The following is a 12339-nucleotide window of genomic DNA, read 5'->3' as shown; positions in this document are numbered from 1 at the left end:
TGGGGCATGGGATGACGCGTGTGTAGGTGTGTGGGGCATGGGATGACGCGTGTGTAAGTGTGTGGGACATGGGATGACGCGTGTGTAAGTGTGTGGTACATGGGATGACACGTGTGTAGGTGTGTAAGGCATGAGATGATGCGTGTATAGGTGTGGAAAGCATGGGATTACACGTGTGTAGGTGTGTGGGGCATGGGATGACGCGTGTGTAAGTGTGTGGGGCATGGGATGACTCGTGTGTAGGTGTGTGGGGCATGGGATGACGCGTGTGTAAGTGTGTGGGACATGGGATGACGCGTGTGTGGGGCATGGGATGACGCTGTGTAGGTGTGTGAGGCATGGGATGATGCGTTTGTAGGTGTGTGGGGCATGGGATGATGTGTTTTGTAGGTGTGTGGGGCATGAGCTGAAGCGTTTTGTAGGTGTGGGGCATGGGATGACGCGTGTAGAGGTGTGATGAGCAGGAGGTGATGCGTGTGTAGGTGCGTGAGGTATGGGATTAGGTTGTGGGGCATGAGATGACGCGTGTGTAGGTGTGTGAAGTATGTGATGACACGTGTGTAGGTGTGTGAGGCATCGGATGATGCGTGTGTAGGTGTGTGGAGCCAGAGATGACGCTTGTGTAGGTTTGTGATGCATGGGATGACGTGTGTAGGTGTGGGAGGCATGGGATGACGCGTGTGCAAGTGTGAGAGGCATGGGATGACACGTGTGTAGGTGTGTGAGGCATGGGATGACGCGTGTGTAAGTGTGTGAGGCATGGGATGACGCGTGTGTGGGGCATGGGATGACGCGTGTGTAAGTGTGTGGGGCATGGGATGACGCGTGTGTGGGGCATGGGATGACGCTGTGTAGGTGTGTGAGGCATGGGATGATGCGTTTGTAGGTGTGTGGGGCATGAGCTGACGCGTTTTGTAGGTGTGGGGCATGGGATGACGTGTGTAGAGGTGTGGGGAGCAGCAGGTGATACGTGTGTAGGTGCGTGAGGCATGGGATTAGGTTGTGGGGCATGAGATGACGCGTGTGTAGGTGTGTGAAGTATGTGATGACACGTGTGTGAAGTATGTGATGACACGTGTGTAGGTGTGTGAGGCATCGGATGATGCGTTTGTAGGTGTGTGGAGCCAGAGATGACGCTTATGTAGGTTTGTGATGCATGGGATGACGTGTGTAGGTGTGGGAGGCATGGGATGACGCGTGTGCAAGTGTGAGAGGCATGGGATGACGCGTGTGTAAGTGTGTGAGGCATGGGATGACGCATGTGTAGGTGTCTGAGGCATGGGATGACGCATGTGTAGGTGTGTGAGGCATGGGATGACGCGTGTGTAAGTGTCTGAGGCATGGGATGACGCATGTGTAGGTGTGTGAGGCATGGGATGACGCGTGTGTAAGTGTGTGAGGCATGTGTAGGTGTCTGAGGCATGGGATGACGCATGTGTAGGTGTGTGAGACATGGGATGACGCATGTGTAGGTGTCTGAGGCATGGGATGACGCATGTGTAGGTGTGTGAGGCATGGGATGACGCGTGTGTAAGTGTGTGAGGCATGGGATGACGCATGTGTAGGTGTCTGAGGCATGGGATGACGCATGTGTAGGTGTGTGAGGCATGGGATGACGCATGTGTAGGTGTGTGAGGCATGGGATGACGCATGTGTAGGTGTGTGAGGCATGGGATGATGCATCTGTAGGTGTGGGAGGCATGGGATGACACGTGTGTAAGTGTGAGAGGCATGGGATGACGCGTGTGTGGGGCATGGGATGACGCGTGTGTGGGGCATGGGATGACGCGTGTGTGGAACAGGAGATGAGGCATGGGATGACGCGTGTGTAGGTGTGTGAGGCATGGGATGACGCGTGTGTAGGTGTGTGAGGCATAGGATGACGCGTGTGTAGGTGTGTGAGGCATAGGATGACGCTTGTGTAGGTGTGTGAGGCATGAGCTGACGTGTGTGTAGGTGTGTAAGACATGAGCTGACGCGTGTGTGGGGCATGAGCTGATGCATGTGTACCTTATTACAGTGCCTACACATATCACTTAAAGAGATGCAAGTCAGAGGTTTCCAGCCTGTGGGCAAGGGACCAAAATACAGTTTTTATGTACATGTGCATCTCACATAACAAAACTACATCTTCCCGTGGGCAACACACTCAGCTCCTGTTCCTTACAGCTTAATATTTTATATCCTCTATTCTCTCGATTCACTAAACCTGTAACGGACTCCCAGTTTCAGCCCTATAAAGACTCAGGGCATGAGGGAGCTTCAGTGAATAGGTTCCATACAATAGAGTACGCACATGTGAGCTTCTGTGCCAATCAGTGTATCTAGAGTCCTGTGTTGTGCTTTCTTATATATCATAGGATACGTTTGAGTACAATTTCGATATGTTTGCAAGCACAGGCCTTATGTTAAAGTGATGGCCCCTGTTCTACGTACTAAGAATATATTCTACTGTGCGGTATAAACGTATTTGCGAAAGGCTAAGAACAGATTCAGCACAGATGTGCAAAACTATGCAGATAAAGGGTTAAATATAACCTATTTGTTTTGTGTTTTTTTCCTGACATTTTATATTGATATAGACGGTTCTTATCTTCCCACCAGAAATGTTTGCTTTAAAGCTGTCCTATTGGTGCACCTATGTTACTATTTATATATTTCTTTCTGTATCAGTGGCCTGAACTTTATATAAGGACATATTTTATAAACCGGTCAATGAGCAAATAAATGAACCTGCTGAGTTGGCCAAAAAAATTATTTTATCTGCAGAAATATCAACCGTAAAAATCCTCCATGACCTTTTTTGAATCTTGTCTCTTGCTCAGGTTTTCCGCAGCGGAGAAGGAATGGGTATTCGCCTGGACAGCGCTTCCGCCTTCCAGGGAGCTGTCATCTCACCACACTATGACTCTCTGCTTGTGAAAGTTATTGCACACGGAAAAGACCATCAAGTGGCCGCCACAAAGATGAGCCGAGCATTAGCAGAGTTCCGCATACGAGGAGTGAAGGTAGGGGACAGCACTGGCACCATTGTGGTGAGGTGAAAGTTTGTGTAAGTAGCTGTGTCTCTACTCTCATCATAGCAAATTATATAAACAGAAAGAGAAGCAGCCTGCCAGGAATGATGAACAGCTCAATGGCTTGTTCTATGACGAGTTACCACCTAGGAGTAGTTTCTTTTAGCCCAATTCTGCTTTTCACAGAGGAGAACTTTACTGAAGTACATCAGTCTGATCTCGCCTAACAAAGTCAGTGCAGCCCAGAAATATTATCCAGCTGTTATTTGCCAGTGAGCTGTTGTTCGTTCCTGAGAGATCATTTCTGTATATATTTATATAATGATCCTGGTGAAGTCTCCATAAGGGTGATGGGGGAAACCAGCCGTGGACTCCTTACCCAATGTGCTTAGTGGGATATGGCTGCACCTCACTGATGAGACCCAAAAGGCCGAAAGAGTTGGGGTTGCCATGTTCCTTGTTCACAGGGGCTGGACTAACCTCGTTAGGCGGGATCAGACTTTTATACTTCAGGAAAGTTCTCCTCTGTGAAAAGCTTAATTGGGCTAAAAGAAGCTTTTCCCAGGTGGTAAACCGCCATAGTACAAGCTACTGAGCTGTTTTTCGTACCTGAGAGTGTGATTCTCTTTCTGTATGTATAGTTCATCATATAATGATAATTTACACTGATAATGAGCACACTGCACTGTATAATGATGTGAGTATCTATACAATGATAATGAGCACACTGCACTGTATAATGATGTGAGTATCTATACACTGATAATGAGCACACTGCACTGTATAATGATGTGAGTATCTATACACTGATAATGAGCACACTGTACTGTATAATGATGTGAGTATCTATACACTGATAATGAGCACATTCTACTGTACAATGATGTGAGTATCTATACACTGATAATGAGCACACTGCATTGTATAATGGTGTGAGTATCTATACACTGATAATGAGCACACTGCACTGTATAATGATGTGAGTATCTATACACTGATAATGAGCACGCTGTACTGTATAATGATGTGAGTAGCTATACACTGATAATGAGCACACTGTACTGTATAATGATGTGAGTATCTATACACTGATAATGAGCACACTGTACTGTATAATGATGTGAGTATCTATACACTGATAATGAGCACGCTGCACTGTATAATGATGTGAGTATTTATACACTGATAATGAGCACACTGCACTGTATAATGATGTGAGTATTTATACACTGATAATGAGCACACTGCACTGTATAATGATGTGAGTATCTATACACTGATAATGAGCACACTGTACTGTATAATGATGTGAGTATCTATACACTGATAATGAGCACACTGTACTGTATAATAATGTGAGTATCTATACACTGATAATGAGCACACTGCACTGTATAATAATGTGAGTATCTATACACTGATAATGAGCACTCTGCACTGTATAATGATGTGAGTATCTATACACTGATAATGAGCACACTGCACTGTATAATGATGTGAGTATCTATACAATGATAATGAGCACGCTACACTGTATAATGATGTGAGTATCTATACACTGATAATGAGCACACTCTACTGTATAATTATGTGAGTATCTATACAATGATAATGATCACACTGCACTGTATAATGATGTGAGTATCTATACAATGATAATGAGCACACTGTACTGTATAATGATGTGAGTATCTATACACTGATAATGAGCACACTGCACTGTATAATGATGTGAGTATCTATACAATGATAATGAGCACACTCTACTGTATAATTATGTGAGTATCTATACACTGATAATGAGCACACTACATTGTATAATGATGTGAGTATCTATACACTGATAATGAGCACACTGCACTGTATAATGATGTGAGTATCTATACACTGATAATGAGCACACTGCACTGTATAATGATGTGAGTATCTATACACTGATAATGAGCACACTGCACTGTATAATGATGTGAGTATCTATACACTGATAATGAGCACACTGTACTGTATAATGATGTGAGTATCTATACACTGATAATGAGCATGCTGCACTGTATAATGATGTGAGTATCTATACACTGATAATGAGCACACTCTACTGTATAATGATGTGAGTATCTATACACTGATAATGAGCACATTGCACTGTATAATGATGTGAGTATCTATACACTGATAATGAGCACATTGCACTGTATAATGATGTGAGTATCTATACACTGATAATGAGCACGCTGCACTGTATAATGATGTGAGTATCTATACACTGATAATGAGCACACTGCACTGTATAATGATGTGAGTATCTATACACTGATAAGGAGCACGCTGCACTGTATAATGATGTGAGTATCTATACACTGATAATGAGCACTGTATAATGATGTGAGTATCTATACACTGATAGTGAGCACACTGCACTGTATAATGATGTCAGTATCTATACACTGATAATGAGCACACTGTACTATATAATGATGAGTATCTATACACTGATAATGAGCACACTATTGTATAATGATGTGAGTATCTATACACTGATAATGAGCACACTGCACTGTATAATGATGTGAGTATCTATACACTGATAATGAGCACACTGCACTGTATAATGATGTGATTATCTATACACTGATAATGAGCACACTGCACTGTATAATGATGTAAGTATCTATACACTGATAATAAGCACACAGTACTGTATAATGATGTGAGTATCTATACACTGATAATGAGCACACTGCACTGTATAATGATGTGAGTATCTATACACTGATAATGAGCACACTGCACTGTATAATGATGTAAGTATCTATACACTGATAATAAGCACACAGTACTGTATAATGATGTGAGTATCTATACACTGATAATGAGCACACTGCACTGTATAATGATGTGAGTATCTATACACTGATAATGAGCACACTGCACTGTATAATGATGTGATTATATATACACTAATAATGAGCACACTGTACTGTATAATGATGTGACTATCTATACACTGATAATGAGCACACTGCACTGTATAATGATGTGATTATATATACACTAATAATGAGCACACTGTACTGTATAATGATGTGAGTATCTGTACACTGATAATGAGCACACTGTACTGTATAATGATGTGAGTATCTATACACTGATAATGGGCACACTGCACTGTATAATGATGTGAGTATCTATACAATGATAATGAGCACACTGCACTGTATAATTATGTGAGTATCTATACACTGATAATGAGCACACTGCACTGTATAATGATGTGAGTATCTATACACATCATTATACAGTGATGTGAGTATCTATACACATCACTGCACTGTGTATTAGGGTCGCTGGTACAAGCAGCAGTGTACAGCGGCACTATATAATGATCCTAAGTATCTATATACTAATTAGCTATACACACACTGTAAGCATTCTGCACTGTGTATTAGGGTCGCTGGTACAACAAGCAGTGTACAGCAGCACTCTATAATGATACTAAGTATCTATACAGTATACTAATTCGCTATACACAGACTGTAAGCATTCTGTACTGTGTATTAGGGTCGCTGGTACAACAAGCAGCAGTGTACAGCGGCACTATATAATGATACTAAGTATCTATACAGTATACTAATTAGCTATACACAGACTGTAAGCATTCTGCACTGTGTATTAGGGTCGCTGGTACAAGCAGCAGTGTACAGCGGCACTATATAATGATACTAAGTATCTATATACTAATTAGCTATACACAGACTGTAAGCATTCTGTACTGTGTATTAGGGTCGCTGGTACAAGTAGCAGTGTACAGCGGCACTATATAATGATACTAAGTATCTATATACTAATTAGCTATACACAGACTGCAAGCATTCTGTACTGTGTATTAGGGTCGCTGGTTCAAGTAGCAGTGTACAGCGGCACTATATAATGATACTAAGTATCTATATACTAATTAGCTGTACACAGACTGTAAGCATTCTGTACTGTGTATTAGGGTCGCTGGTACAACAAGCAGCAGTGTACAGCGGCACTATATAATGATACTAAGTATCTATATACTAATTAGCTATACACAGACTGTAAGCATTCTGCACTGTGTATTAGGGTCGCTGGTACAAGTAGCAGTGTACAGCGGCACTCTATAGTGATACTAAGTATCTATATACTAATTAGCTATACACAGACTGTAAGCATTCTGTACAGTGTATTAGGGTCGCTGGTACAAGTAGCAGTGTACAGCGGCACTATATAATGATACTAAGTATCTATATACTAATTAGCTATACACAGACTGTAAGCATTCTGTACTGTGTATTAGGGTCGCTGGTTCAAGTAGCAGTGTACAGCGGCAGTATATAATGATACTAAGTATCTATATACTAATTAGCTATACACAGACTGTAAGCATTCTGTACTGTGTATTAGGGTCGCTGGTACAAGCAGCAGTGTACAGCGGCACTATATATAAGATACTAAGTATCTATATACTAATTAGCTATACACAGACTGTAAGCATTCTTCACTGTGTATTAGGGTCGCTGGTACAAGTAGCAGTGTACAGCGGCACTATATAATGATCCTAAGTATCTATATACTAATTAGCTATACACAGACTGTAAGCATTCTGCACTGTGTATTAGGGTCGCTGGTACAAGTAGCAGTGTACAGCGGCACTATATAATGATACTAAGTATCTATATACTAATTAGCTATACACAGACTGTAAGCATTCTGCACTGTGTATTAGGGTCGCTGGTACAAGCAGCAGTGTACAGCGGCACTCTATAATGATACTAAGTATCTATATACTAATTAGCTATACACAGACTAAGCATTCGGCACTGTGTATTAGGGTCGCTGGTACAACAAGCAGCAGTGTACAGCGGCACTATATAATGATACTAAGTATCTATACAGTATACTAATTAGCTATACACAGACTGTAAGCATTCTGCACTGTGTATTAGGGTCGCTGGTACAAGCAGCAGTGTACAGCGGCACTATATAATGATACTAAGTATCTATATACTAATTAGCTATACACAGACTGTAAGCATTCTGCACTGTGTATTAGGGTCGCTGGTACAAGTAGCAGTGTACAGCGGCACTATATAATGATACTAAGTATCTATATACTAATTAGCTATACACAGACTGTAAGCATTCTGTACTGTGTATTAGGGTCGCTGGTACAACAAGCAGTGTACAGCGGCACTATATATAAGATACTAAGTATCTATATACTAATTAGCTATACACAGACTGTAAGCATTCTTCACTGTGTATTAGGGTCGCTGGTACAAGTAGCAGTGTACAGCGGCACTCTATAATGATACTAAGTATCTATATACTAATTAGCTATACACAGACTGTAAGCATTCTGTACTGTGTATTAGGGTCGCTGGTACAACAAGCACCAGTGTACAGTGGCACTCTATAATGATACTAAGTATCTATATACTAATTAGCTATACACAGACTGTAAGCATTCTGTACTGTGTATTAGGGTCGCTGGTACAACAAGCAGCAGTGTACAGCGGCACTATATAATGATACTAAGTATCTATATACTAATTAGCTATACACAGACTGTAAGCATTCTGCACTGTGTATTAGGGTCGCTGGTACAACAAGCACCAGTGTACAGCGGCACTATATAATGATACTAAGTATCTATATACTAATTAGCTATACACAGACTGGAAGCATTCTGCACTGTGTATTAGGGTCGCTGGTACAACAAGCAGTGTACAGCGGCACTATATAATGATACTAAGTATCTATACAGTATACTAATTAGCTATACACAGACTGTAAGCATTCTGCACTGTGTATTAGGGTCGCTGGTACAACAAGCAGCAGTGTACAGCGGCACTATATAATGATACCAAGTATCTATATACCAGTGACGTGCAGTGACGTCAGAGGCTGGTGAGGCAGTGGCTAGGATACGCCTTCATTCTTTAGATATCCTTTGTTGAAGAAATAGCAATGCACATGAGTGAGCCAATCACATGAGGTATCTACGTGCAGCCACCAATCAGCAGCTACTGAGCATATTTAGATATGATTTTCAACAAAGGACATCAAAAGAATGAAGAAAATTAGATATTAGATGTAAATTGGAAAGTTATTTAAATTTGCATATGAGTTTCATGTCCCTTTAAATGGTGTCTTGCAAAACTGGTCAACTTAGTAAACATCTGATTTTAGTCTAAAAGGATTGTAACAGAGACTCTTGTCAGATAACACAATGCTTGCTCTGATTATGAGATCTAGAAATCCATGCCCATTAAAATATGTTTAAAACATACTTTTTACTTTAATGCTGCAAACTATGCTTATAGATTCTTTCATTATTCAGTAAATATAAAAATGTCTTGATCCAGTGGCTGTTGGTGAAATTAAAAGATGGTGGGGTGCTTGACCCCACCCCTTTAAATAAAGCCACACCATCAGATGGCACTATCAATTCATTAATTAAATAAATAAAAGGTAGACAGAAACACAGAAAAGCACTCGGGGGGGAAAGGGAGAGAGAGATGGGGGGGGGGGGGAGAGAGACACAGAGGGTTAGAGAGAGAGAGAGAGAGACACAATCACACACAGAGGGTTAGAGAGAAAGAGAGAGAGACAATCACACACAGAGGGTTAGAGAGAGAGAAATAAAGAGAGAGTGAGAGACACAATCACACACAGAGGGTTAGAGAGAAAGAGAGACACAATCACATACAGAGGGTTAGAGAAAGAGAGACAATCACACACAGAGGGTTAGAGAGAGAGAAAGAGAGACACAATCACACACAGAGGGTTAGAGAGAGAGAGAAATAGAGAGAGACACAATCATACACAGAGGGTTAGAGAGAGAGAGAAAGAGAGAGAGACACAATCTCACACAGAGGGTTAGAGATAAAGAGAGAGAGAGACAATCATACATAGAGGGTTAGAGAGAGAGAGACAATCACACACAGAGGGTTAGAGAGAGAGAAACACAATCACACACAGAGGGTTAGAGAGAGAGAGAAAGAGATACACAATCACACACAGAGGGTTAGAGAGAGAGAGAGAGAGAGAGAGAGAGACAATCACACACAGAGGGTGAGAGAGAGAGGGAGAGAAAGAGAGACACACAATCACACACAGAGGGTTAGAGAGAGAGAGAGAGAGAGAGAGAAAGAGAGAGAGACACAATCACACACAGAGGGTTAGAGAGAGACACACAATCACACACAGAGGGTTAGAGAGAGAGAAAGAGGAACACGATCATACACAGAGGGTTAGAGAGAGAGAGACAATCACACACAGAGGGTGAGAGAGAAAGAGAGAGACACAATCACACACAGAGGGTTAGAGAGAGAGAAAGAGAGAGACACAATCACACACAGAGGGTGAGAGAGAAAGAGAGAGACACAATCACACACAGAGGGTTAGAGAGAGAAAGAGAGAGAGAGACACAATCATACACAGAAGGTTAGAGAGAGAGAAAGAGAGACACAATCGCACACAGAGGGTTAAAGAGAGAGACACAATCACACACAGAGGGTTAGAGAGAGAGACACACAATCACACACAGAGGGTTAGAGAGACACATAAGGGATGAGAGTCAGAGGGGGAGGAAGAGAGACAGAGAGAGAAAGAGACCATGGGGGAGAACAACACATAAGGAGAGAGATGGATAGAGAGAGACACACACACACACACAATGGGGGGGGGAGGGACCACTGCATTTTAAAGTAATAAAACAGCAGAGCTACAGATAGTTCAGAAAATGAGTCTATAATTTAGTGTGAAGTACAGAAGCAAGCTGCTAAGTTAGTGGGTGTAAAGTTTGAGTAAACAAAATACAAAAACGACCCTGCTGTAAAAGAGTAAAAAAACACTAAACCACATTCATTAAATTGTCATTTTCACTAACAGAATCCCTTTCAGTAAAATCTTACTTTAATAAGATGTGGCTGAAACACTGCAGTGCTCTCTGTGCCTCTTTTCCTGCTCTGTATAAGGATTCAGGAAATGACAGTGGCACATTCCACTGCACTTAGAGGGGAAGAACAGAACTCTCTTTTTCACTTTAGCAAAGCTAGCAGGTTCACAGGACAGCAACAAAATATATGAAAGTTGTTTTTTTCCGTTTTTGTTTTGTTTTATATGATTTAACATCCAGCCCCAACCCTATGTTCCACTTACTAATGCCTCTCACTGGAATGGTTCAGCCCAAATAGTACTGCCTCAAATAAGCAGTTAATGGGTCATGCAATGATCTTAACCACTTGCATCCAGTAGGTGGCGCAGCATGTTGTGTAATGGTGGGCAGACCTGCTTGTGCCTCTCCATTGCACAACATATAGCTGTGAGAGAAAAAAATGCTGGGGGAAAAAAATTACATTTTTTTTTAAAAGCCAATAAAAAAATATATATTTTTGCCCATATGAGAGGTGAAGCACTGCCTCACCTGCCTCTAGTGACTGCACATCACTGCTATATACTAATTAGCTATACACAGACTGTAAGCATTCTGTACTGTGTATTAGGGTCGCTGGTACAAGTAGCAGTGTACAGCGGCACTATATAATGTTCCCAAGTATCTATATACTAATTAGCTATACACAGACTGTAAGCATTCTGCACTGTGTATTAGGGTCGCTGGTACAACAAGCAGCAGTGTACAGCGGCACTATATAATGATACTAAGTATCTATATACTAATTAGCTATACACAGACTGTAAGCATTCTGCACTGTGTATTAGGGTCGCTGGTACAACAAGCAGCAGTGTACAGCGGCACTATATAATGATACCAAGTATCTATATACTAATTAGCTATACACAAACTGTAAGCATTCTGTACTGTGTATTAGGGTCGCTGGTACAAGTAGCAGTGTACAGCGGCACTATATAATGATCGCAAGTATCTATATACTAATTAGCTATACACAGACTGTAAGCATTCTGCACTGTGTATTAGGGTCGCTGGTACAACAAGCAGCAGTGTACAGCGGCACTATATAATGATACTAAGTATCTATATACTAATTAGCTATACACAGACTGTAAGCATTCTGTACTGTGTATTAGGGTCGCTGGTACAACAAGTAGCAGTGTACAGCGGCACTATATAATGATACCAAGTATCTATATACTAATTAGCTATACACAGACTGTAAGCATTCTGTACTGTGTATTAGGGTCGCTGGTACAAGTAGCAGTGTACAGCGGCACTATATAATGATACTAAGTATCTATATACTAATTAGCTATACACAGACTGTAAGCATTCTGCACTGTGTATTAGGGTCGCTGGTACAAGTAGCAGTGTACAGCG

General features: G+C 41.5%; 1 protein-coding gene across 4 annotated transcripts in view; it reads left to right on the top strand.

The window, feature by feature from the left end:
• Positions 1 to 12339, top strand: part of PC (pyruvate carboxylase) — a 1247468-nt gene that overhangs the window by 1124141 nt on the left and 110988 nt on the right. For all 4 annotated transcript variants that reach the window (XM_053719999.1, XM_053720000.1, XM_053720001.1 and 1 more), the window contains one exon: positions 2826 to 3008. In XM_053719999.1, coding sequence (XP_053575974.1) covers positions 2826 to 3008 — 183 coding nt within the window. The remainder of the gene's footprint in view (positions 1 to 2825; positions 3009 to 12339) is intronic.

The sequence above is a fragment of the Bombina bombina genome, chromosome 7, assembly GCF_027579735.1.
Source record: "Bombina bombina isolate aBomBom1 chromosome 7, aBomBom1.pri, whole genome shotgun sequence".
NCBI lineage: Eukaryota > Metazoa > Chordata > Amphibia > Anura > Bombinatoridae > Bombina > Bombina bombina.
The sequence above is the reverse complement of the archived record's forward strand: the minus strand, read 5'-3'. Positions and strand labels throughout refer to the sequence as shown.